This window comes from Podarcis raffonei, chromosome 9, assembly GCF_027172205.1.
Source record: "Podarcis raffonei isolate rPodRaf1 chromosome 9, rPodRaf1.pri, whole genome shotgun sequence".
Lineage (NCBI taxonomy): Eukaryota > Metazoa > Chordata > Lepidosauria > Squamata > Lacertidae > Podarcis > Podarcis raffonei.
The window spans coordinates 25,557,638-25,585,095 of record NC_070610.1 but is presented as its reverse complement, the minus strand read 5'-3'; the positions used below and the strand labels follow the sequence as shown (position 1 = coordinate 25,585,095).

Here is a 27,458-nt window from a genome sequence, read left to right as displayed (position 1 = left end):
TTTTTTGAAAAACAAACAAACAACCTTGTTCATGGAAGACAATCTTACTTGGCTTAGGAGGGATCGCCAAAGAGGGAAAGAAGTGGAGAGGATCCAGCCCCGCCCCCTGTGTCGCTCGGGGTTGGACTAGATGACCCTCGGGTTCCCTCCCTGGATTCTCTTTCTAAGGGGGAAGCCCCGAAGCCTCTTCCTTGCTGCCGTCGCCTCACACTTCCCCTCCTGAAAATAGCCAGGTGTGAGGCCTAGGCCGCCGCTGCCTCGCGGCGCCTGTGCCCGCCCTGGACGCGCCGCCGCCGCCGCCGCTCCTCCCGAGCTGCAGTCCCGGGAGCGGCCTTGGAGAGGCGCTGCGTCCCCGGCTTCGAGGCCTAGCAAGCCCGCGAGCCTGTGGATCCCTACGCGACTCGCGCCTGACCGAGAGCAGCGCGGGCCCGGAGACGAAAGGGTCGGAGGCGGCCGCCGCGGCCGTGAGGTAAAATCGAGCGCGGGGGTGTGAGGGGGGAAAAAACAGGCCGCTCGCCTTCCTCGGCCGCCGGACGGCTCGGCCGCCTTCCTCGGGCCTCATTCTGCCCCCTTTGGAGGCCGGCCGGGGAAATGCCTCGACGACGAGCGGGGCTCACGGCTTCTCCTCAGCCCCCTTCCCTTTGTCTCGCCTTTGCCCCCCCCCCTTTCCCCAGCGGCGGGAGCGGGGCTCGCTCCGGAACTCATGGCCTCTGAGCGTGTGCAGAGTGCCATCGCTTTTCGCCGCGCCGCCCCTCGGCCCCGCGGCTTCCTCCTTTTTGCTGGAAGGGAAATGCTCGCGGGGATGTGGCAAGGGAGGCTGTCTGTGTCTCTTTCCCATGGAGAGGTGTTTGTTTTGTTGGTTTGCTCTGCATTCTCATTTATTTATTTTTAGATTCAGAGGCCCATCTTCAGAGTTTTCTGCCGGCCCCTAGTCTTTCATAGACCGAGCTCGACCATGATAAAACCAGCAGATACATTTTCGGGATCTGGATTTTAGCAGAGATCAAGCGCCTCTTCCCTAATTGCTTGTCAGTGTAAAGGGAGGTGTATAAAAAGCTGGAAACATGGCTGCAATGAAAGAAAAAAAATCATTCCAAGAGTTGCTATGTTCTGTTGCCTTGGCTATCTATTTTGGGGTTTTTTTTGCAAGTGTACAGAACTCCAAAAGTTCTTACAACTACCTAATTACAGTATAAGGCATTTTTAAATTTAATTGCTAGAACTGTAGTACAAGGAAAACAAAACACAAAGAGTGCCCGACTAGTATTTCTCTTTCACATTATTATTTTGTTTACATTTTGAGAAACATGTAGTAAGCTTTAATGCTCTTTTCAAGTTTATTTATTACGGAAACACTTTCATTTGTATGCAGCTTTTCCATTTAATTATGCTCAGAGCTCACAACAGAACATAAATTCCAATCAATAATTCCTTACAATAGCGATTAATTACTAAATCATTTCAAAAAATATCCAGCCAGATGGGTGCGGTATAAATATCAAAATATTAATATTCATTGTTGAATAACTTTATTATATGAACATTATATAACATTTTAAAAATCATCCTAAAATAAACTATCAATATTTAAAAGCATATTAATTAATGAGTAATCAGTGCAATTATAAGTGCACAGTTTGTAACAGCTTAAAATAAGCACATGCTCATCCTGAGTTTCAGCAAAAAGCAAAACAACCCCCAACCAAAAAAGATTTGGTTTTCTGATATTAATATGTGGATGCAACAAATGACCTTTTTAAAACAGGTGACACATTTAATACCAGGTTTTAATTTTATTGCCAGACAGGTTGGGTAGATAACCATGTTGTAATTCAAACACTCAAGTCCTCAGATGATTCATGTAGCTGACTTGTAAAGATTGAGAAGAGGAGCCCTACTTTAAATTGTTTTGCCTTTTTAAAAAGTTCTCCCCCCCCCTTGATGCTAGCTTGGGTAATAATTTTTAGGAGGGGTAGTTGAACACATTCATGTAAACATGCAAAAGTTCCCTTCTCATTGTTTTTTTAAAGTAAGTTTTGAATAATCTGTTCTTCTTCCCCAAACGTCTGAGAGGTAGCCATAATCTATTGAGCAAATAAGCCATTGTAAAACAAGAGTCATTTTATTAATGTTACATAGTTATAAATCAGCTAAACATTTATGTGTTTGTTGTAGGGGAAACACTCTTGGGCAACAGATACATCTGTGGAAAACATGGTTATTTTATGACATGATCTTAAGTTATATTTTCCAGGTTTATATTCACAGATACCTTGTGTGCTTTTGTTAAGCTGCCATGCTTGATGAAAAGTTCATAATAGGTTTTTCTGCTAGGAAAGCAGCAATGAGTGAGAATGTTTTACATGGATTACTTAGTGAGTTCTGTTGGTGCTAAGACAAAGCTGTATAAGTGGGCTCAAGGGTAAAACTCTGAACTCTTAATTTGCTGCACTTATGCATGAGTCATCATAATCTGTTAAGCAGACACCTCTCTACAAGTAGATTCACTGACTATTTAATTTAAAAAGTTTTAGTCTGCCTTTCAGGGCTCTCACAAGGTAGTTTACAAAATTATAAAATTCATAAAAAATACAGTTATGAAAAACAGAAAAATTAGCAGTAGCTAAATATTTTTTCCCAGGTGCAGCACAATTCACAGGCACACTTTTTTTCAGGTGCAGCACAATGCAGGGTTAAATTAATGTGTCATCAGGGTTGTTCAAGGCCACCCATGATAAGGCTATGTGTATTTGTCTGCAAAGGGTGTTCAAAAGGTGTGGAGCTACTATTAAGAAACCCCTGTCCCAGGGAATTGCTTGCCTAATGGTTCTGACTGGTGGATTGGGCAGGCTTATGCATGTGTAGGTTATCCTTCAAATAACGTGGTCTCGAGCCATGTGGTCTCGAGTCGTGTCCGACTCTTCGTGACCCCATGGACCAGAGCACGCCAAGCACTCCTGTCTTCCACTGCCTCCTGCAGTTTGGTCGAGCATTACAGGGTTTTAACATTCAAAGCCTTTAATTTGGCCCAGAAATGATTAGGCTGCTTGTGTAATCTGAGTGCCCAGATCACATAAGTGTTCTAACTGCTGCAGTTCTCATGTCCCTCCAAATATGCCACATGTCAGAGGAAATGTTGAGTCTGAAATAGTAGTTTCAGCTCGATGGAAGGACCGAATGCCATTGCAATAAGGTATATTCTTGAATGAGAATGTTTGGTCTAGGACAAATATGGCCTACGTGTAGCTATCAGAGAAGAGCAATGCATAAAAGCAATTAATATGGGATAGTTATTGGAAGGAAGATGGTTAACATTCCACTGCTGAATATAAACAACTGATTTGTCTGCAGCTAAGCTCGCCAGAATTGAAGGGTGTGTGTGACAGCACATCCTGGCAAGGAAAAAATTAAATAAAAATCCACTTCTGTATATACCAGTATGCTCTGAATTTAATTGCATCTGAATTCTGAGCCGTCCTGATTTTTTCTTGTTGCAGGCTAATGAACCTTCATGAGCAAAAGGAGCGAACTCCAGACTGGATGATACACACAGGAGTTTCAAACAGAAGTGGGGCCTGATGTAGCTTCCTGGTGTTAACTTTGTTTTGGCAATTTATCCAAAACTGATGAAATGTGGAAATAGAGGACCAGCTAATTTTATCTTTATCAAATTTAAAGGTATGCTCCTGAAAGTGAGTAAATATTTGCCCCTTTAAAGATGTTATGTTTGACTGTCACAATATTGGTGTTTAATTCCTAAAGCACTCTTGTTTTCTGTGTACCCTGTACTAATTAATGTGTGCTTTAGTATAGTTTTGCTATACTAATATAGTATGTGTTGTCACAGCATTGATACTATGGATAATCCTGTGAAGCTTGCAGTTTTGTGAATGCTTATTAACACCTGAATTTAAAATACCTGCCATACAATGTAAGATTTAGGCACTACTCTAGAGACTGAAATGTTCTTGAATTTTGTTTATTATGAAGATTGTGTTTATTATGACTTTTGACAACTTGATATATAGGATGAAGAGCGTTAGCAGCCTTTCCCAATAAAATGTTTTTCACTTACAGTTTAGAACTAGACTTTAGAGTTTTAAAAAATTAAAGAATGTCACATCTTTGGTGTACACCAAAGAGTTTGGAAAAAAGTGACTCAGTTGCATGTTTGAAAATACTTGTCTCCATTCTAGGTTCATTGTTTCTGAACTGAATATGTTCTGCATACAAATGACGCTGCCTTGCTCATGACATAATCAGTGTTATGTAGACGAAATAAAATTCGAGGGAAAATATATTTTGGAGAAAAAAATGCCAAAGAAAAAGAAAAATCTTGGTGTGAGCCCATCAAGAAAGAGCATAAACTCAGAAGCGACGCCTGCTGCATCTGCCGACTTGGTCCCGCCTTCAGTAGATCTAACAATGTTACAAACACCGCATGGGATTGATAAAGAAGAACTCTTCAGCAGTCTTTCAGAAATGTTTTCTGACTTAGATCCTACTGTCATTTACATGGTGCTATCTGAATGTGATTTCAGAGGTAAATCAAATTCTGTTAATATTGTCAGCATTTGTGTTTAACGCAGTGATAAGGAGAGAGAGATGATAACATGGGGTATCAAGGCATGGCTGATTGACTGGAACCCTGAACAGCAGGAACATTCTATATTAGAACATTTTGTCGCAACAGCCACTTGTTAATAATCAATGCACAAGTTCACAAACTACTTCCTAATAGTTACCCCAATTAGCTCAGGGCGTTGCTCTTTGGCTCTTCTTCCTACAGATTTGCTTACCTCGTACTGGCACTAATTATGTTACACAGCCTGACATCAGGCATTGCATCTTGGGGAATCTAACATAATGGCTGGGTAAGCTAGTCAGTGGAGAGCAGAGCATAACTGAATGTTGGTAGCAGTACCATGGTACAGTTCTGATGACAGCGAGGTCAGTGATGGCTTTTCTGAGCCCTAGGGCCTTTGGCAGGTGCCTGACTATATTGATCCGTGTTGTTGGCACTGCAACTGGGAACTTTCAGGTTGTCTGAAGAACAAGTAACCTTGAAATAAATCTTAAATTCAATGTCTATTTGTACAATGATCTTTATATTTTCTGTAGTTTAGAATGAGTTTCATATCGCTTCCAGTGACTGTGCTTTTTCTTCATTTCATAGTTGAAGACACTATGGATTATCTGCTAGAATTGTCTACAGCTGCTAAGGGAATAACATCTTCACCACATGTCTCAGGTTTTGATTCCATATCTGCATCATTGGTTGGTGAAAATCAACCAAGCTGTGTTACTAATGAAATAGAGGGCCAAAGTTCTGCTGCAATAAAAAATGTGAAATCTAGTGAAGAATCAGAAAAGTCTTCATCATCTGAAGAACTGGTTTTCTTGCAGTGCCATCCTTTTGAGAAATATAATCTAAATAGTGAAATGAAGGATTCAAAAAATGACCATATCTCAGGCAATCTGTCTTTGGCTTTGGACCACGGTAGCTCTGATCAAGTTAAAGAGTTATCTGGGTGTGCAGAGTCCTGTTTGGGTTACAATACTGTGCTTTCTTTGCAGAAAAAGGAAACAGACAGTGAAAAATTAGAAACCTCCACTCCTTTAAATCCAGATTGTGACAAACACTCTGAAGTAGTTTGTGGAAAATCAGGCATTCAGACAAATGATGTGGATATTTTTGCACAAATCCCAGAGAACTGTAATTTACCTGAAGTTGTACTTGACAGCGGTGCAGTTCCAGAAGTTGTTTTGGACCTTACAACCCTAAATGATGTGTCTGCTCAACACTGCCAGGGGATTGCTGAATTTCAAAACAGTGTGTTTGACAATTCTAGTTCTTGTTCACACAAGACTGAAAAACAGGGAAACACAGTGACTGTGTGTAATAATTATTATAATAATACTTCTGTTCCTGACCTATGTGCAGAATCCACTTTCAAACAGACACCTTTTACAAATGTTGACCAGTCTCAGCAGATGTGGAATTCACAATTTTCTGTGCTTCAGAAACAGTCTCAGGAGTGTACCTGGAACCTAATGGCTCCTGTCTTTTATCCTCAAAATGCAAGCCATAGCTTCGTAACTCCAGTTGCTGTCAGCCCTGGGAAGTGGAGGCCTGCTTCAAACTCTAGGAGTCTTGGGAAAATATATTCTTCTCAAACAACTTCACAGTCTTGGGACAGCAAAGCCTCTCTGCCGAAAATGGACATTTCTCAAGTACACCAGCCTCCTGTTTGTCACATGATGAGAAGAAAGATTCCTCTCGCAGGTCATGTGCTTGTTCTTCTTAGAGGGGTTCCTGGATCAGGCAAATCACATTTGGCAAGGTAGAGTATTCATATGATTTTTTTTTAAAAAATGCATCATTTCTCACACTCATGCATGTGCATTAACTGTGACTCTGCATTATGTGTATACACAGACAGAAACCACATCCCCTCTTTCCCATAATTTTCAAACCCTCACTATCTTTTTATCTATGGGGGAGGCCACTGTTTTGTGTCAGTTAAATATTAATCCATGGTCAACTTTAGGAAGTGAGAGAGGATTGCTCTGGATAGGAGTGTGAGAAGGAGCATACATTTCCAAAGCTGATTTTCTGGTTTGCATGGTTTTTATATAGAGTCTAGACTCCTGATCATGTGCTTTGACACTGAAAGTTGCTGTCATCATTGTGTTGCATTGTGACAGCCCGAGAATGGTGCTGTGTACTCTTGGTTTTTTGTTTTTTGTTTAATATTAGGAGGACAGAAATAATGTTTGAAACTTTCCCCAAGATTTAGCTACTTTTTAAAGTTAAAACGTGTGCCACATAGATAGCACAAGCCCTGATTTAGAATGGCTTATCGCTGTGGGTTAAACCACAGAGCCTAGGACCTGCCGATCAGAAGGTTGGCGGTTCGAATCCCCGTGACGGGGTGAGCTCCCGTTGCTCGGTCCCTGCTCCTGCCAACCTAGCAGCTCGAAAACACGTCAAAGTGCAAGTAGATAAATAGGTGCTGCTCTGGCGGGAAGGTAAACAGCGTTTCCGTGCGCTGCTCTGGTTTGCCAGAAGCGGCTTAGTCATGCTGGCCACATGACCCGGAAGCTGTAAGCTGCCTCCCTCGACCAATAAAGCAAGATGAGCGCCGCAACCCCAGAGTCTGTCACGACTGGACCTAATGGTCAGGGGTCCCTTTACTTTTACCTTTATCCATATTACTACACAATGCCCCTCACTTCCAGCTAAGGCTTAAAATTGTGTGCGCACAATTAAAGAGAAATTGAGAGTGGGGAAGGGAGGGGAGATGATTGATTTAGCATTTTCTGTTTTTCGCAGGGCTTTGCTTGAGGATAACCCTGGTGGTGTCATTCTTAGTACAGATGATTATTTTTACCAAAAAAATGGACAGTACCAATTTAATGCTGATTGCTTAGCAGACGCGCATGAGTGGAACCGGAAACGTGGTATGTGCTAGATGAAGTCGAACAATTGTTGATTAAGAATATTGGAATCTATAAACAGAGGAGACTTAATGAAGTTCTTGTGCCAGGATTGGTGCTTGCCTATAAGCACATATTAAGCAACAACTAACTGGGTTGGATAGGCCAGAGGGCTAGATCCTGAGCTCTCCCTCATAACACAGGCTGTTTTGACAGGTCGACAAAGCAGCCTACCTGTCATTCACCTGATATCACCATGAATACAAACTTTGGTCATACTTCTGGCCATATTGCTAGTATTGTATATTGAATAGTTGAACGTAGGTTCATATATTTTAGTGCATATGACAACTTTGAGTATTTTGAGTGTTTCTGCAGTGGTTTGTCATGGTTATGCAGTGCTTTCTATACTTTTCTTTTAACTGAGTTAACATAAAAATGCTGGTTTTATTAATACATTTAAAAAAAAATACTGGTATGTTTTTCAGCCAAAGAAGCATTTGAAAAAAGCATCACTCCAATAATCATAGACAACACAAACACACAGGCTTGGGAAATGAAACCTTATGTTGCATTGGTTAGTATTCCATAAGTTATTATTGTTGAACCAAAAGCCCATTAACATTTTCTCTGCATATTTGTAGACAGCATGGAGGTATTTGAGCTCATGCTCTCTATAGGCTGTTGAGATGATGGGGGGGGGGGGAGGAGATTGAGTTGGCCTAATGCTTTCACACTCAATGCAGTGAGGATGGAGAAGCAGAACATGAGCTCAAGACATACTTTCGAAAGTCTGCCTGGGTACAATTGCAGGAGCAAGCATCATTTAATGGAGCCCAGATATTAGTCATTTGTAAAAGCTGCATGTTTACTCAGAAGCAAGTCCCACTGAGTTTAATAGGGCTTACTCCCAAGTAAGTGTGTTTAGGATTACAACTATAACATCTATAGTCTTATCTCTTATCTCTCTTATCTAAGCACGAGACATTTATTATGAGCGCTTATGTTGTACAGTTTTGATGAAGATCTTGTTCTTTGTGACCAGCAATGATGGTGGGTGAGATGTGTTCTGAACTATGACTTGGTTCATTTTTAAGTGTATTCTTAACCTGCTGAGGGATGTATCTCAAGCGTTTTTACACTTTTATTCAGTCCCAGGAACACAAATATAAGGTTATATTTCGTGAACCGGATACCTGGTGGAAGTTTAAACCCAAAGAACTGGAAAGGTAAAAAAAAAACCCCTCACAATTCTGTTATAGCATATTTGAAAAGAAATAATAATATCTTCAGAAAAATGAGCTAGTAGAAGTGAGACCAGCTTTTATTGAACCCCAAAATGCAAATGCAAATTATAGGGATTGCTGCAATACTATGAATTGTTCTCTCTTTTCTTCCAAGAGAACCTGTGTGATTACTTGGACTAATTCATTTGCGAATTGTACCTTTAGTTCATGTAAAGCTTCAGTTGCTTCAAAAATATTCTGTGGCTGTCAGCTACAGAGATTCTTTTAAAGAGCCTCAAGAATAGATACTATCAGTCAAGCCCATTATCTTCATTGGTTAAGGATAGGGAAAGGTGGGATGTTGTGACAACATGATCTTCCATATATAAGTGGCGAGCAAAGTAGTACCTAATAACTGTATTTTGTTTCTCCTTTTTCCTTTATAATTTTTAGATTTTGATTATTGTTTCTTTCTCTGGTCCATTGCTAATAAAAGTTAAAGTCGGCATGGGCAAAAAAATACCCAAGAAAATCTACTCTTTCTGGCCATTAATTATTTCTAAAGCTATAAGAAAAGTGGTTTAAAATGTCATGATTTGTAGCAGTGGGTTTTTCCACATTTAGCAAGCTGTTGCTAAATAGTCAAGTAGAAATTGAAAGTAGAGGGTGCCAAGATCTCTTTTGCCCAGTTTGGAACTCTACCTGTTTACTACTTTTTATTTATTTATTACTTAGGCAACGTGATATGGCAGTGTAGGTTTTCATGTTGCACAAACCTTTATTTGCTTGTTTATGCACCATCAGCTGTTGGGAAAATTCTCAGTACCTGCTCCTTAAATTGTAACACCACGGAAAACAGCTTCAGTTAAATGTTTAATAGTTGCCTCAGATGTTTTCAACGAAGGTTGGAATAATGCCTTTTACTGTGAGATTCGTTCTCAGATATTCCGTTCTTTTTAATGTTTAGGCGAAATATTCATGGCGTATCAAAAGAGACGATCAAAAGAATGTTGGAACGATATGAACGTTGCCTGACTGTTAATTCAATTTTGAATTCTTCAATCCCAGATGAATTGAAAAGTGCTACCTGTGATGAAGTTCTTCACCACAAAAAGGGAGAAGGGTAAAATTAAAGTATCAAAATTAAAATTAAAATATCGAAAGTATTGAAATACAAAACTTCAAGCCAGTTTACTTGGTTATTTAATGATGCTGATAATGCCAAGGTCGCAGGTTCAATCCCCATGTGGGGCAGCTGCATATCCCTGCATTGCTGGGGGTTGGACTAGATGATCCTCAGGGTCCCTTCCAACTCTATGATTCTATCTATATCTGTTAAGTGTGAAAGCAAATGTCTGTGAAGTCTAACTAAGACCTTATATCACAGAATGTGCTGAATAATTACACTTTCAGTTTCAGAAGTAGCATGGAATTTCAGGTTTTATATATCTCCATAATCTAACAACTTCCACTTTGATGCCTTCCCTTCAGCATCCAGTTTTCATTTTAATAATAATCCCAGTTACATCCAAGAGAAGGGATTGACTCAATAGCAGTCCTTTTTTTTCCATCTTGGCCCTTCTATCTTTCTAGGAATATGTATATAAATATTTCAATATATATTAGAAGATGTTATGGCTTAAATGCTTTAGCATAGGTAAAGATGATTAAGGTATGCATTTTAAAAATCCATTGTTTGATTTACAGGAAGGAAGATATGCCTCATTTTGGGAAAAACAAGGAACATTTTCCTTCACCTTTAAAATGCATAGAATTAAGTATGGAAGATAAGCATCAGTCACAGAAAGTTACAGTGGAAAATCAGACTCTCCTGAATAAAAAGAGAGAACTGGAGCATTGGGTTCAAGACTGTACTTCTAAATGTAATGCCTCTCTGGAAGACATAGATCTCAACGCATCATCAAGGACAGACAAAATTGATTCTACCCTTGAAATGGAAATAATTAAGATGGACTTGGTAAAGCCTGAGGAAAGTGAATTCTCAAATTTCAGTGAAAATATTCAGAAGCACAATAACAAGGACATAATAGATGAAGTTGAAGCAAATCAATGTGCTGAAGTACTAACAGAAGCAGAGTTAAGACTGGCAAAAAACATGAATAAGGCAGATTCAGGTTGTGATAAACCGGTAGGGCCAGAGACAGTAAATTTTGTGGGAGACTGGCCAATAGAACAAACTATGGGGCAGAGAGTGAAAAGAGCTAGAAGGTCGGAAAAACTGACTATAAAGAATGGCAAAGAGGATAAAGGTCTAAGCATCCCCAATTTTAATGCATTAGCAATTCTAGATGAAGATGAAAAGGTAAATCCAGTTAATATTCATGAAGAGCTGCCACTTTCTCAGAGTAAACAGGAAGAAATTAAACAGCTCTCTGCCTGTATGTCTGTTGATGATACGGAAGAAGATGCATCGCAACTGCTGATTGTAGGAGACTGGCCTGTCCAAAGCTCTTTAGAGCAAAGACAGCACAAAATGAAAAGAATACCAAAGAGAAACACTGATGAACCAGAAGAGATTAGAAGTAGTCAATGCAATATTAACGAAAGTACTCTGAACACAGTAACGGTACTTCCTACAACATCTGCAGGTGCTGGAGAGCTACTTGTCTCATCAAAGAAGGAAAGTCTTCTGGCACCTGAAATTTCTGGTTCTGAAACTCTTAGTGAGAAAAAGTCTGTGCAGAACAAAAGGGCACGCAAGCATCATAAATTAGCTCTAACATTTACCAACAATTTGGCCATCAGTAAACCAGAGGAAGAATTGTGTCTGTCTAATTTGCTGGAAGAGAAAACTGATGAATGCATCATGACAGAGGCCAATAAGTATTCGCAGACGGAGCCCCAGGATTTTGCTCTCCTGTGGAGGCTTGAAAGGAAAATTATTGTTTCGGAAGATACCAAAGTATTAAATGGCAGACTGGATGGATTCATACCAAAAGGCATTCATACTGCTTCAGAAAAAATACCCTATAAAGTAACCTATGAGAAAAGCACATATGTGGAAGAAAGTGAACTTGTTAACATTGATGTATCTGAGAATCTGAATATTTTGTGTAAACTCTTTGAGTCTGTTTCATTTGATGCACTGAAGGACTTGTATGAAAGATGTAATAGGGACATTGATTGGGCTACAGGGATCTTGTTAGATTCTGCTGAGAAGTTGTGCAGAGATGATGAGGTTGGACCCTTGCAGGAAGCACAGATTCAACCTCCTGGCAAGTCTCTTGACTCTAATGAAAATGCTGGTTATAGAGAACGACTTGCAGATTCTGAGGAAACCACTCAAGGAACTGTGTCTTCTAGAATTAGTCAGGATTCAGAAATAACAAATCTCTCTGTTGATGATGGAGGTGATGAATCTTCCATTGTTAAAGATGAACACAACTTTTCAACTGCTTCCCCATCAGAAAACAAACAGTTAATGCCATTTGCTCCAAGAACTCATGTCGAAGAATCAGGAAATGAGAAACCACTTTTAGATACCACACATACAGAAGAGATGAACTCTGTTATGCTATCAGAAAATGAGCAGCCGAACAAGGTGTTGCATACTGAAGTGGACTTAAGTGTTCCTGTGACTATAGCTGATGATTTTAATGGAGGCCCTAACACTTTGAAACCCACTTTTGATGTGGAAATAGACAACAGATCTTCAGAGAAACATTCAGAGTGTTCAATTATAGAAGAGCTCCCATCTCATCTAATACTTACAGAGGGCTCTGCAAGCAAGGAGAGCAAATTTGAGGTGGATAAAAAAATGAATTGTAAACCAATGTTTCTAATTGCAGCAAAAAATGAAGAAAACAAAATACCCAATCAAGATAAAAGCAAGTTAGTGAACCCCACACCTGTATCAAAATCTGTGAATATAAATTCCCTAGAATTGGTCTTACCTCCTGAACTAGCCATTCAATTAAGTGAAATATTTGGACCTGTTGGTGTTGATTCAGGTAATAAAACCATGATTTTTTTTAAAATGCTAGGAACTGACAAGATTATATAGTTAACCCATTGTAGAAGGAGTTAAAAAACGCAAAAGTATTGGTTATTTGAAGCTACAGCCATTGATAGATATTAGAAAAAAGACTCACCTGTATCTTGGTGGTGGTCAGACTTGGTAGTGGTCAGCAGTTTTTACTCATTTTGCAAAATCTTCCAAGCCATTCCTCTGTTTTCCACCATATGAGTGAATGGCAGCCATTCACTTACATCAAGTTACTTAAAAGTCTACATTTGGGAAGGCCAATAGGGTAGAGATTTAAGGTGCCCCTGTTAAGTCCAGTTTCTAGACAAGTGATAGGTCATAGCTCAGTGAAGAGCATTGAGCTCTGCCTTGAATCCAGAAGGTCCTAGGTAGGCCTAGGAAAGACCCTGGGTTGAGAGAGAATCCTGGAAAGTCAGTCATTGTAGACAATATACCAGCTTTCATTAGTCCCAGCCAGCATGACCAGTTGTCAGAAATGGGAAGGTGTAGTCTGGCAACATCGGGGGGGGGGGGCACACGGTCCCTCTATCACTGGTCCAAAGTCTGTCTGTCTGATTAGCTTCATCATCTCCATATTCTCACTTTGGGTACTCCTCCTTAGTGAAATTTGTACCTGGTCAAACTGATTTTTTATGTTTAAAAATACTGCTTTGAGTTAATTTATTTCCTATTCCACGGTAGAATTGTGGTTTATAAATAAGCTAGGTTTCAAAGTAGTGTTATATTGCTCTGTTTCGAGACAGATTCTCTGAATTATTTCAGGAACTGATGCTTTATCTTACAAAAAACCCAACATATTTGATTAAGAATAAGCTTGGCTGAACTACATTTAATTTTTACAGTGCTTTAACCTCTGGCTTTTTTATTCAATAAGGATCTCTAACTACTGAAGATTATGTGGTTCATATTGATCTGAATTTAGCCAAAGAAATACATGAAAAATGGAAAGCATCTATTACAGTAAGTCAGTTTCTTTCTAAAGACAATTCTATGGTATCTTATGCTTGCATTAAAATGCACTGGTATTTATTTATTAGCTGACCCCTGATAAAATATTTCCCATAATTTATAGTGCATGTAAATAAGTGGCATGATTACACTGAGGTCACATATACTCCAAATAAAAGTTCTTAAACATACAATCAAAATTTTGAACCAACTAACTTTTTAACTTTTTAAAGAGGAACATGTCAAAGGTCTGATTCATGTGCTTTTTATGCAGCCGCAAGATAACACAGGCAGAAAAACTTAGTTTAAAAACATGGTAAAAATGTTTCTAAACAAATGGTCTGGGCTTGAAGTGATAAGCCCAGACATCTTCTCTGGTCTGATTCACATGGTGGAAAGAGTGAACAAAGAGAATATGCTGACCCTCTGTCTCTCCAAGAGAGGGATCGTAACCTAGTCAAGTCTGGCAAAACAGTTTGCTTTATGGTATTAACCCCTTCCTGCATTAACTAAAGCTAAGCATGATGGTTATGAGAGGCTGAATTATTATGAGCCACCCAGAGTGGCTGGGGAAACCCAGCCAGATGGGTCGGGTATAAATTAATATTATTATTATTATTATTTTATTATATCTAGTAGGATTCATCATTTATCACTGAGACACTTGTTCTACCTTGCTCATCTTGTTTCTCTAAAATTGAAATTCAATTTCCAGTTTGTGCTTGCATACAGCCTGAACCTGTTGTAAACTGAGTACAGTTGCCCAAACAAATTTTATTAATCCTTTTTTTTAAAAACAACAACACCTAATTGGAGATTCATTAAAACTTAATAATATAATTAATTGAACTTAAAATGTTTTAATTTAGAAGCGACAGAGGAGAGAAGAGGAGTTACATAAGCTTCTTGAAGAAGGTAAGCTTATGTTGTTCTAATTGACCACTCTGGGCCTTCCATTATTTAGAGTGGGTGCCCTTTTAGATGTGCATCCGGATTCTGATCATCACATAGTAACAAATACAGCAGGAATGGCAAAGTTATTCAGTCTTCAAAGTTATTCTATGCAAAATAAATATAGCAGCACATATGGGTCATATGGGTAATCCCACCTTATCTTACAACCACCTTAGAAGGTAGGTTGTGCTGCCTGATAGCAACTTGTCTCAGGCAACCCATTGGGTTTCAGGACCTAACAGAGTGTTGTTTTTGATTTTGCACAGCCCTAGCTTGGACAATATTATTCTTACTCTCCCCCGCCCCTCTGTCTATCTCATCTACACTCAGATTAAGGTTTATTTATTTCTTGTCCTTTTATATGTGCAGCAAATTTTATTTGAAATAGGGATGCACAATTATCTATGTATATATTTAGTTGTTGCTTTTTTTTTTAAAGCACTACCTATTTGTGAAAAGAAAGAGCATGTATGTCGTAAAAATGCTGTAAAGAACAGCATGTGGACACAAAGGGACCGAGCAAACCACGAAGCTTTGCAACTGAGAGGCCAGAGGTGTGGAATTACCTATGTGTGATCTACTTCTCAGACCCTCAGAACCACAATCTGTGCTTCAAGCCACTGCTTTTGAAATTAAGTTCCCCAAAAGGAGGAGGAGCCAGCAGAGGAGTGTGAAAGCAGCCATGTTTTTTCAGGTGCACAGGCACAACATGGAGTAAGGCAGAGAGTAAATACTAACGTGCCATCAATATACATGTGTTGCAGTTAGAAAAACACAGTAAAATAAAATAGTTTTTAACAGTCTGTTTTTATTTATGCCTTAATACAAGTGACACCTTTCAAAATGCATAAAAAATACATGTATTTGGATTATCTGTATTTGAAACTGTTCCTTTAAAATAATTCATCACCTTCCGGCTTTGTTGCTTCTGTAGATCCCATGCTGTTTGAGCAATTCTGTCTAGATGAGCTGGACAGCCTTCTTTCTCCGCATACAAACTGTCAAGTACAGAAGACCGAAAGACTGCCTACAGATACGCTACCTGACAACTCAGCTGCTTCAGAGTTTTTCCCTTTAATGGATCACTGGAATGTCCAGACGCAGAAAGTATCACTCCGGGAGATAATGTCCGAAGAAATCGCCTTACAAGAAAAAGAGGACCTGGTATGATTAATAATAATAATTTTTCATTTATACTCCGCCCTCCCCAGCCAAGGCCGGGCTCAGGGTGGCTAACAAGCAATAATAAAACAAGTTGAATGAATACAACTTAAAAACAAGATTAAAATATAACATTAAAAATATTGAAACATTAAAATATTAAAATGCAGCCTCATCACAGGAGGAGAAAGGAAAAAGAAAAAAGAAAGAGGGGGAGGGATTCAAATTGGCTCCAAGCCAAAGGCCAGGCGGAACAACTCTGTCTTACAGGCCCTGCGGAAAGAAATCAGATCCTGCAGGGCCCTGGTCTCATGAGGCAGAGCGTTCCACCAGGCCGGAGCCAGTGTTGAAAAGGCCCTGGCTCTGGTTGAGGCTAATCTAACTTCCTTAGGGCCCGGGACCTCTAGGGTGTTGCCATTTATGGACCTTGAGGCTCTCCGTGGGGCATACCAGGAGAGGCAGTCCTGTAGGGCCTAGGCCGTGAAGGGCTTTAAAGGTCAAAACCTTTTACACATACCTTTTACCCTTAGCACTAGGCGTTTCCTATCTTTCACCTTCATTGTGAACTGAAGCATGCAGCAGGGCATAAGATCGGCGACTAGGCTCCCAGCATAATGGACCTCTCATGCTCTTGTTCCAGTTCTCAGACTTGGCCCACCCACCACTTCCTTATGCTATAACAGTAACCGCTTTGCAAACAGCTGCACTGCCTAGAAAGCTGGTTATTAGTTTAGGTCAGGGAGTGGGTGGCAAGTGACTGTTTTCTAGCACATAAAATCTGTAAGGGTGGCCCTGCCATCTTGCTTCAGGATAACATTCCACCAGTGATGTTGATGTATTAAGCTGATAGGTAAAGGGACCCCTGACCATTAGGTCCAGTAGTGGCCGACTCTGGGGTTGCGGCACTCATCTCGCTTTATTGGCCGAGGGAGTCAGCGTACAGCTTCCGGGTCATGTGGCCAGCATGACTAAGCCGCTTCTGGCGAACCAGAGCAGCGCACGGAAATGCCGTTTACCTTCCCGCCAGAGCGGTACCTATTTATCTACTTGCACTTTGACGTGCTTTTGAACTGCTAGGTTGGCAGGAGCAGGCACTGAGCAACGGGAGCTAACCACGTCGCGGGGATTCGAACTGCCGACCTTCTGATCGGCAAGTCCTAGGCTCTGTGGTTTAACCCACAGTGCCGAGGATTAAATAGAAAGTGGTGCTGTACAACAACTATGTGGTTCTGTTGTGCTTGTGAAGCTGAAACAGAGAGTAGGATGGGACTGAAATGCGATTTAGCCAAAGTCTAGAGCCAGAAACCTGCCTTTACTTCCAATTTCTTGGTATGGTTGACTCTCAAAATGAGATGGGCATAAATGAATTAATTGGCACCGATGGGAGCTTGTTTTCTGAGGTGAATAACATGTGGGAGAAATTTCTATTAGAATTTCTCAGAAGGGAAGAGTTAAATATTTCCTCACTGCACCCTGGTCATGATGAAAACTACCCCCTCCCCCCACATAGGCAACAGTATAAAAATAATGGATGTAGTTGTAATAACACATTTAGCACCATGTGCAAGGTTTTGCTTCTAATGCATTTTTTCCTGTTTTGTGTACTTCTGAAGACCAAAAGTGTGGCATAGTGGTCATTTGACTGTTAATATGTACATTGGTGCTAAGATTTAAATTAGAAACTCAGATTTTTTAGTGGTATCCCCCATGAATCATCTTGATTTACCCTAATTTATTAACTTCAGCTTATGGCCACCATATTGTGCTACTTTATCTCCCAAACCAAACAGTCTCTTCAATATAGTTTTGCAAGCAGCCTTTTATGATTTAAATTTCAGGTGGCTGAAGCAAGAAATGTCTCCCTATAAACAGTATTGCCAGCCCTAAATATTCTGGAACCAATAACAAAGGGTGGTATCCAATGTTGTAGGAGAAGAAGTAGCACAACTACTATACTTCTTCCTCTGCATTGCCCCCCAACCTGCCCTGTGATTTGCTCTGGAGGTTGCCTCTACCCAGGGGGAGCAGATTTGGGAACACACAGGAGAGAGGAGGAAAAAATTGGTTGTCACCCACCCCAAAATGTGGAAAACTGTAACTTTGAAATCTTTTTCCTTTATTAGATCCATTTTTCTACAAAGCCTTTTCTAATAATATAATTATAATGTCAACTTGTTTTCTGGATTAGAAACGCTCTCCTTTCATGGCTAGAAAAGACTGCGCTGCCAAACTGAAAGAGAAGCAACTCCTGGAGTTATTCCCAGCTATTAACCCAAACGTCTTAATGGAAATCTTCAAGGACCACAAGTGAGCTCTTGCTTGTTCATATGATGCTGCTAAATTCAAAGAACTAAATGGCTTGGATCTGAATACCTTTTGAATTGCTTTATACTGCACAAGTCTGTTCAAGACTACCCTTGAAGGCTTTTCTCCAGATCTTCCTGTTGCCTGAGATAAGGCCAGTAGTGACCAGAGACAGAACCTTCCTTGTGATGTTCTGGCTCTGGAATTCTTTCCCTGGGAGACTTGCCTGGTGCTAGAATTTGATTTGAGAAATTAAAGATCAGGTTTTAGAATGCAAGCTTCTCTCTCTTTCTTGTGTGCACACGTGTGTCTTGCTTTTTCCTTTCTTGTTAATTAACAAAGTTCTGCTGTTCTGTGATATGTCTTGAATCATTCACTGGCTGCTGCTTCTTTTTTATCTCAGTTATTCCTTGGAGCAAACCGTCCAGTTTTTGAACAGCGTTCTAGAGTCAGATCCAGTAAAGACAGTTGTAGCCAGAGAAACTGCCCAGGGTGCCATACTCTCTTCTTGTAGTGCTTTAAAGACACGAGAGAGAAAGGTAATGACTATTTTGTACATTTGTTGCAAATACATTTAAATAAGATGCTGCTATAGTACCCTCAGGACCTACGGGACCGCCTCTCCTGGTATGCCCCACGGAGAGCCTCAAGGTCCATAAATAACAACACCCTTGTGGTCCCAGGCCCTAAGGAAGTTAGATTGGCTTCAACCAGAGCCAGGGCCTTTTCAACACTGGCTCTGGCCTGGTGGAACGCTCTGCCTCATGAGACCAGGGCCCTGCAGGATCTGATTTCTTTCCGCAGGGCCTGTAAGACAGAGTTGTTCCGCCTGGCCTTTGGCTTGGAGCCAATTTGATTCCCTCCCTCCCTCTCTTTTTTCTTTTCCTACATTTTAATATTTTTCTTTTCCTACATTTTAATATTCCATTATTTTAATGTTGTTTTTTATTTTTGTTTTTAAGTTGTAATCATTCATCTTGTTTTTATTATTGCTTGTAAGCCGCTCTGAGCCCGGCCTTGGCTGGGGAGGGCGGGGTATAAATAAAAACTTATTATTATTATTATTATTATTGTGAAATATGGGTCCTCAGCATTTTTAACATTTTGGGGAAAGGACTTTATAAATAGTAAATAAAAGTCAGTTTCAGTAGGAGTATATATGATTGCTTCTTGTTTTGAACTGAACAGATAGAAAATGTCTTTGGTGGATGTGTCTTACTTTAATAAGCCTTGGATCATGTCCTAAGTGTAACACTTATGAATTATAGGCCAAAAAGTGCAAGGAACCAGAAGACATTCTTGGTGCAAAGGCGTTTCAAGACTTTGAATATCCAGGATATGATGATTTCAGGGCTGAAGCTTTTCTTCACCAACAGCACAAGCAAGAGTGCCTGAGAAAAGCTGGGGAGGCGTATCGCATGGGAATGAAGTCTGTAGCAGCATTTTATGTTCAAAGGGTAAATTTGTTTTAATCAATCAATTCTGCAATTTTTGCCTTCTTTACTGGAAATGTTGGCCATTCGTAATCACATAAGTTTTTGGTGTTTGCACTGATAACCACCGCATAAGCAAGCGTCAATGCTCTTTTTGAATCTCCAATAGCAGAACTAGTGGACTGCGTGCAGAAATATTCCCCCCCATAAGGTCAGAAACATTTATTTTGAAATAAATTGGAAATATGTGGACATGGCATTTTAATTCAGAAACCAGCAACTCATGGCTTTCAAAGTGCTGCTGGATTAGAATATAAGACAACAATGGAAGAGCTGATTCACTAACAATGGCTGGAGTTCAAAGTGCTACGTTACATGCAAATGAGTGTTTGGTCATTGACAATAGAAACACTGACTTTTTGCTTATTAACAGGCTCCCATGCCATATCACAAATTACTATTGAATGTCCCCTGCATTTCAAAATAGCCATGGAGCTACTTGCATAGTTTTTTGGACCCCAGCATGTATTGTGTACTTCTACAGGTGTTTTAAACCATAATTGCCGTACTGAAACCTTCAGGTGATTCTCTTAGCATGCTAAGGCAGACTGAGTTGTTTTTTTACCAGTTGTATATATGCACACAGTCAGGGAGCACAAAGTTGACTTCCTCTCTCTTTTTCTTCCTACCTTTATGATCTCTGCTCATTTCACACAGTCTCATTGTGACTTACATCTTCCTGAAACCCACCTGATCAGGCCTTACTTGACCTACTTTTGACAAGTTACGTCTAAATGCACATGTTGCTGTTCTGAGACATTACAACTCCCTGCCTATAGTGCTGTTTTGAATCCTGATATCCAGTGCTGCACTTAGGTCACTCCTCATGATGTTTACAGTAGATGTGTGTTTGCATCAAGGGTCGCCTTCACGAGGAGAAGATGAAAGAAGCCAACCGCGATGCTGCCGTGCAAATCTTTGAGAAAGTGAATGCCCTGAAGCTTCCTGAAAACCTTTTGGACCTACATGGTCTTCATGTGGATGAAGCATTGGCTCACCTGGGTAGAGTATTGCAGGAGAAAACAGAAGGTACAAGAACACTTCTTTGTTTACAGAGATTACACTGGACAGTACAGTGGTACCTCGGTTTTCGAACATCTCGGAAGTCGAATGTTTTGGTTTTCGAACGGCGAAAACCCAGAAATAAATGCTTCCATTTTCGAATGAGCCTTGGAAGTCAAACAGCTTCCGCTGAGTTTTTTCGAATTTTCTCTATTGAATTTGCAGACCGCCCTTTGCGGCTTCAGTTTTTGAATGTTTTAGAAGTTGAATGGTCTTTTGGAATGGATTACGTTCAAAAACCGAGGTACCACTGTATTAAAACGGACGTGTTACTTTCCATGTTAGTGGATGGGCTAGCCTTCATGGACAGAACATATAATTTGCATATAATAATAATAATAATAGTTAATATTATTATTATTTATTTATACATAGATACATACATACAGTGGTATCTCGGGTTAAGAACTTAATTCGTTCTGGAGGTCCATTCTTAACCTGAAACTGTTCTTAACCTGAGGTACCACTTTAGCTAATGGGGCCTCCTGCTGCTGTTGCGCCGCCCCCACACGATTTCTGTTCTCATCCTGAAGCAAAGTTCTTAACCCGAGGTACTATTTCTGGGTTAGCGGAGTCTGTAACCTGAAGCGTCTGTAACCTGAAGTGGCTGTAACCCGAGGTACCACTGTATATACATACATACATACCCTACCCATCTGGCTGAGGTTCCCCAGCTACTCTGGGTGTTTCCCAACAGAATATTAAAAATACGATAAAATGTCAAACATTAAAAATTTCCTTAAACAGGGTTGCCCTCAGATGTCTTCTAAAAGTCAGATAGTTGTTTATTTCCTTGACATCTGATGGGAGGGTGTTCCACTGGGCGGGCGCCACCACCGAGAAGTTCCCACATAGCACTACTAAGGTTAAATTCCTAGCATCTAGTTAAAAGGTTCTTGAGTAGCAGTACTGATACAGATACCAGCAAGCTGCTACCAATCACAGTAGACAGTACTTTGCTAGACGGACCTGTAGTCTAAGGCTACTTTGTATTTCAAAATTTACAATATTGAAAGATTTTAGATATATTCTAAAAGCAATTTTTAAATCTGTTGAATGCGGAATTCATAAAGAGAGAATATTGTGACCATTCTTATTCTTGTGTAACAGAATGCAACCTGGCTGGTGGTAAGCCATATCTCTACGTGATCACAGGAAAGGGAAACCATAGCCAGGGAGGAGTTGCTCGCATCAAACCAGCAGTTATGAAATACCTCACAAGCCACAAGTTCAGGTGAGCTGAACCTACCGTTACTGACAACTTGCGATCTGCATTTAACCAATTAAAAACTGGTGGTTATTTCACTAGAAAGCGTAGTAGACATCCTGGGCTAAGCTCCTCAGGCAGGCTTATTGCCAGGTCTGCAGAGTGCAGCAGGAAGCTTGTATCTAGGATCCTAGGTCATTCCTAATGACAGTCCTAGCTGCTAATGATTGTTTTCTTTTTATTTGCCTATGGTGGTAAACACGGAATCAAGTGAGGAAGGAGATTTGAGATTGAGTTACATTTAAATCTAGTGAAAGGGTAATGGGTGAAGTCAAGAGTGGAAGGCTGGAGCTGGGAGAGAATTCGGGAATAATAGAAAATGAGTTGTTTTTGCTCCCTTAGCTCTCTGGTCTAGCCCAAATACACCCCACCTTGTGCTCTGCCATGTTTCTGTCTTTTCAACACCTCATCTGGTCAATGCCAGTGGGATTTTTTCTTCTGTGAACAGTGAACCTCTCTTCCACATGCTGTGCCCCAATCTGATTTTTAAATTCCCATCAGTGGTTTGTTATGTGACACGATGGTGGAGGCTGCTTCTCAGTTAACAAGCTCCAAAGCATCTTTGGGCACAGAGAGCAAGCTTATTTGAGGCAATACCTCTTTATTAGGCTTATTATTTCTTAAGTTACTGTATTCTTCACTCTATAGGACGCACCCGACCATAGGACACACCTTGTTTTAGAGGGGAGAACAAGAAAAAAAAAATCTCTCCCTCTCTGCTCAGCGCCCCTTCAGCAAAGTGGCAGGAGAAATGGAGCCCCTTCCATTTCTCCTCCTGCTTCGCTGAAGGGGCGCTGCGCAGAGAGGGAAAGCCTCTCCAGCGAAGCGAAGCCAGGAGAGCAAGAGGGATTGGTGCGCACCGACCCCTCTCGCTCTCCTGGCTTCAGTGAAGCAACCTGAAGCCTCCGGCTTCAGGCGGCTATCCCTGAAGCCTGGAGAGCGAGAGGGGTCAGTGCGCACTCCAGGCTTCAGTGAAAGCAATGCGAAGCCTCCGGAGTGCGGAGGGAGCGCTCCCTCTGTGCTTCGGAGGATTTGTGTTGCTATTGCTGAAGCCAAGGAGCCAGCATTCACTCCATAAGATGCACACACATTTCCCCTTAATTTTTGGAGGGGAAAAAGTGCGCCTTATAGAGCGAAAAATACGGTAGTTTCTTTCATCCGGCCAAAAGGATGGTTTAATTTCAAACTTGCCCTTCTATATGGTGAAAGTGTCATGTAATGCTGTGTAATGTTAGAGCATTGTATGAGAGATTAAAAAACCTTTCCACCTGCACAAGCCCTTACACAAACGAGCATGAGAAATGCTGTATACCACTGTGCGGATTCTTATGCAAGCATTTGTGGAACAGTGCTAAAGTCTGTTTACCTACCCCTTGCAGTTTGAATCAAACCTTAAATGGTTGCTTACAATATTATCCTGATTCACAGGTTCACAGAAATAAAGCCAGGCTGCTTGAAAGTCATGCTGAAGTAAAAGGATGTCACCAAGAGGATTGGAAAGGCTGCTATAACTGACATACAAACAACTTCAAAATATAATGCCGTTCCTGTGCTACTTTTAAATAACAATATTTTACTGGAAATATTTTAATGTTTTTAGCAGGTGTGTTTTTTGTCAGCATGTTTTCCTCGCCAAAATTGAATGGATTTTTTTTTCTTTTTAAGGGAAATAGTTTTTTGGCCTCTTGCTATAAAAGGAGTCCATGTGAAGAGAACTTCTGTACAAGAAATGGACTTTCAAAGGGAAGGCTCCATTTTGAAACACTCTGTCCTTCTCAGATTTAAAGATTTAAAGAACATCCACAAATATCTCAAGCATTATCTTCTTAAAAAACTTACCTTGTTCTGTATAAGCGGGGAAGCCAACATAGTACCCTTCAGATATTTTGGACTACATTCCCCATCATTCCTGGCAACTGGCCATGGTGGTTGGGGCCGATGGAAGTTGTAATCCACATTTGGAGGGTATCATATTGACTACCTCTGCTCTGTCAACATTAGGCTTACATGTTTTTAAGACTTGGAGCTAAGATGCTTTGAAATAATTAAAAGTTTTGGGGGGAGAAAATGATGCAGTGGGTTGAAGTAATAAGAGCTAATAATTATTTATGTTCCTTGGGGAGAAGAGGAAATGTTAGGTGTTAACATTTCCCTGGACTTAAGAGAAATGCAACGTCTCATACCTCAGTGAGTTATCTGCTCAGATTGTCCCAACTCTTCAACTCTCTTCATATATGGAAAGTGTTGACAATACTGCCTGATGAGATGGTTGAGCTTTTTTGGGAAAGGACATGGGTACCTAAAGGTCTTGACCGTTATGTAAGTAATGAGGAGCCATTTCCTCTTTCATTTATACAGTTGCCACTAGAATCAACAAAATTTTAGAAGTTCCAGTTTTTGTGACGTATAAAGAGCTGAATTCAGCTATATGTTTGTGCTAGTGGGAGCCAGCATAACAAAGCCCGCTAATGCAACGGGTCTTCCCCTGCTCTTGCGCTGATGGAAAAATTCTTCCATTTTCGCTTAAAATATTAAGTGCACTGGCTCATGAGTGCAACGAGAATATGTACAGAGAGCTGCTGTGTGAATTGAAATGTACAAGGGTACCTGCAGTGAAGCTCTTTTTGAACGTGTGACTAAAGTTGCTGGATCAGGGTTGGCATTTCCGTATTCTTTGTGGTGGGAGAAAATGTAAGGAATCTTCATAGACTCCATCCTGTCTGTATATAAATTACATATGGTCTATTAGAGAAGACACCAGCAAACTGACGCCGTGTAAGGGTTTGCCAGCTTTGAGCAAGCCTATATGCCATTAACGACAATACTGGACAATACTGGATAAAGCATTTATCAATGGCAGCTACTACCATTGCAGTACTGATGGAGGGAGCTACATCTACTGACATTCTCATATTCCTACTGCTGCTGTTAAAACATACATGGTTTCCTTCAGATCAGGAAGTACAGCAATGTGTGCATGCATATCGCTCTTACAGGGATGCAGTTTCATTTGAAAATGTATCATCGTTATTGATAGTATATTTTGTGTGGATTTTTAAACGTTAATTCATGGCTGAGAATAAGCAAGCAACTCAATGTATTTTTTAAAACATATTTTAATATCAAAACTGGATGATCCTAGTTGCAAATTGAATGACATCTCCCATGATATTCAGTGCCTCTGTATCCAAACAAATTAATACATATAGAAATATTTTAAAAACGGATAGGTGACATTTATTTTCAAGAATATGCAAATAATGTATACATGTCTTTCAGCGTGGACATGCAAGTGCTCTTTAAAATTGTTTTATAATTATGAAGCTTTTAAAACAATTGAGGATTACATGTGAGCCATTGTGTAAATAGGTGAGTGTGAAATATTTCAAGTTACAACCAATTGTGTCCTTCCACTGATGGCGACTTCCATCAGTGGAAGGAGGGAGGTGGCATATTTTGCCAGTTTCCCCCTTCCCTCCTGCAGTGCCATCTCCTGTGCTGATCTGAAGCTTCTCCCTAGCCTCTGGAGTAGATTGGAAGGGCACAATAGTCTATATGGGAGAGGAAGAATATATGGCAATTGCAACCCTCTCCACGCCACTGATGGAAGCCTCCTAAGTGCCTTCCATCAGTGGAGAAAATACCATTGGCACAACCCTTCATATCTTAAAGGTGCCAATTCAGTAGAATTTTGAAGCAACCAGTTTCTTTGACATATAATGCAACAGAATTTGCACCCATATGCTATGGACACCAGTTAAATTGGGACATTTTAGTGGATGTGCAACTATTGAAAAGTTGCAACCTGCAGTTAACTATGATCCTTTCAAAGAGTCATCTTTGAGTGGGAACAGATTCCTGCACATTGCAGGGAGAAAGGAAACTCATCCAGTCCTTAGTATGTTATTTACAGGACTTACCACCTGGATCGGAGCTTCAGAATTTCCTACTACATTGATATCTAAGCTTAATGAGTTTTAGAAAAGATAGCTTTTGAATCTGGAGGAAAAAAATGATGATGGAAGGAGTGCCTGGTATAGAAATCCAAACTGCCTTTTTTTGCTTAGGGGTGTATGTCATTATGGGAGAAAAACAAAACCTTTTTCTTCTATTTTTATAAATCAAGCACTTTTAAATATGTGAGTTGCTTGGTAGCTAGATTCCCCCTCCCCTTTTTATGTGGGCTGCCCTATAGCCAAAGAAACTACTACTGCTTCTCCCATTGAAATAATTGGCTTTTTCAGACTTTTCACCTTCCTGTGTACCAGAATGGGTGTGTTCATCAAAATACTTATTCAGGAACCTAATGCAAATAAGGGATGCTTCACCTTTACCATTGTACGGATATGTCTGTATGGCAAGGACATGCATGCATGTTTTGCTTCATGTACAAATCATGGGAAAACCACTATTGACTCTGGGATCTTCACTCCATGTCCAACTAGCCTGAGCAGATGCATAGTGTTGATCACACAAGAAGGGGTAACGACACACTTGGAAGAGCTACCCATATTAGGATAACCATTATGTGAACGGCCCCAAGGTAGTTTCTCTTAATGCGATGGCAGATTTATCTTTTCAGATGCTGATCTATTTTTGTCCTCTTTTCATGAACGGAGTTCTTCTCGCAGGAACTTTGGATCCAAGCCATTGTGACATTGTAAAAATTTCACTCCTTTCGATAGAACCTGCCAAGTAGAAGTGGCTGCTGGATTATAGCCTCCCGTTCCCTTCTACACTTTAGTAGATTATTTAAAAATAACTGTGAATAACTTCTATATTTTCTTAGGGGAAAAAATACAACTGAAGAAATTAAGACTAAACCTGAAAATACCTGTAAGGATACCTAAGGGAAATGTGTTCTTTTCAATGTCTCAGTACAATGTTAATAATTGTTTTCTTTGTTTTGGTATTTTTACCATGCTTAATTTCTTAAAAAGTCAAATGTCTTAAGATGAGGAAGAATTATAATTTCTGGGTACCCAGTTTTTTACTATTAACGTCTTAAATTAGCCTCCAAAGAAGATGTCACGAGCATATGCTTATATCAATTAGCGTCATTGCTTAGGCTGCAAAAATTGTACTCTAAATGTTTTATTGAAAAGAGATTTAAATTTACTCAGGGCAGTGGTTTCTGTGAAAGTGCCTATGGAAATGATAGCCTTCCCAGTCTCAAATATTTTCAACAGATAGATATTTTGATTATAACTGATATTAAGCTTGTATGTGCAGTTCAGGTTTCAAAACATTACTTATCCTTTCTTCATTTCTTGAAAAAAGAATGTACCATCCCTTAACTATAAGGACTTGGGTAAACTTCAGCTTGCTGTGGTGAAACATTAAAGGCTAGCACACATGCTATATATTCACTTACATGTCTTTACTACATTTTGCAAGGATGAACATGCGAAACAGGTGATGGCATAGATGCCCTTCCTGTGATCCCAGCAGCACTCTTTCCTGGCCATGACAATTGTGTAAACTGCTGTGAGTCATATGTGAGATGACAAACGTTTTTCCATGTAAACTTGTGTGTGAGGATGGTGGGAAATGTTTACATGGTGAAAATGTTGCTCTTTTCAAAAGGGGAAAAAAAG

At 40.2% G+C, this 27,458-nt stretch overlaps 1 protein-coding gene across 4 annotated transcripts; it reads left to right on the top strand.

Moving 5' to 3' along the window:
- The first annotated feature begins 317 nt into the window (after positions 1 to 317).
- On the top strand, positions 318 to 23,444 carry N4BP2 (NEDD4 binding protein 2). 4 transcript variants are annotated; one of them, XM_053404211.1, is made up of 19 exons: positions 324 to 469; positions 2,176 to 2,217; positions 3,498 to 3,678; positions 4,197 to 4,543; positions 5,177 to 6,344; positions 7,337 to 7,464; positions 7,929 to 8,017; positions 8,593 to 8,669; positions 9,634 to 9,789; positions 10,374 to 12,637; positions 13,547 to 13,632; positions 14,490 to 14,535; positions 15,509 to 15,738; positions 17,924 to 18,042; positions 18,443 to 18,578; positions 19,308 to 19,496; positions 20,393 to 20,561; positions 21,705 to 21,828; positions 23,290 to 23,444. In XM_053404211.1, the coding sequence occupies exons 4-19, from the start codon at positions 4,315 to 4,317 to the stop codon at positions 23,333 to 23,335; spliced, it is 5,256 nt and encodes a 1,751-aa protein (XP_053260186.1). In that variant the 5' UTR covers positions 324 to 469; positions 2,176 to 2,217; positions 3,498 to 3,678; positions 4,197 to 4,314; the 3' UTR covers positions 23,336 to 23,444. The 4 variants fall into 4 exon arrangements, with proteins under 4 accessions (XP_053260187.1, XP_053260186.1, XP_053260184.1 ...); XM_053404209.1 differs by lacking the exon at positions 2,176 to 2,217; XM_053404210.1 differs by lacking the exon at positions 2,176 to 2,217 and having other exon boundaries at positions 3,498 to 3,692.
- Positions 23,445 to 27,458: the final 4,014 nt, after the last annotated feature.

Coding starts and splice junctions, on each gene's coding strand:
- N4BP2 (XM_053404209.1), top strand. CDS start 4,315: ATGCCAAAGAAAAAGAAAAATCTTGGTGTGAGCCCATCAAGAAAGAGC. Junction 9,790..10,373: donor CACCACAAAAAGGGAGAAGG/GTAAAATTAAAG, acceptor TTTGATTTACAG/GAAGGAAGATATGCCTCATT. Junction 15,739..17,923: donor TACAAGAAAAAGAGGACCTG/GTATGATTAATA, acceptor TTTCTGGATTAG/AAACGCTCTCCTTTCATGGC.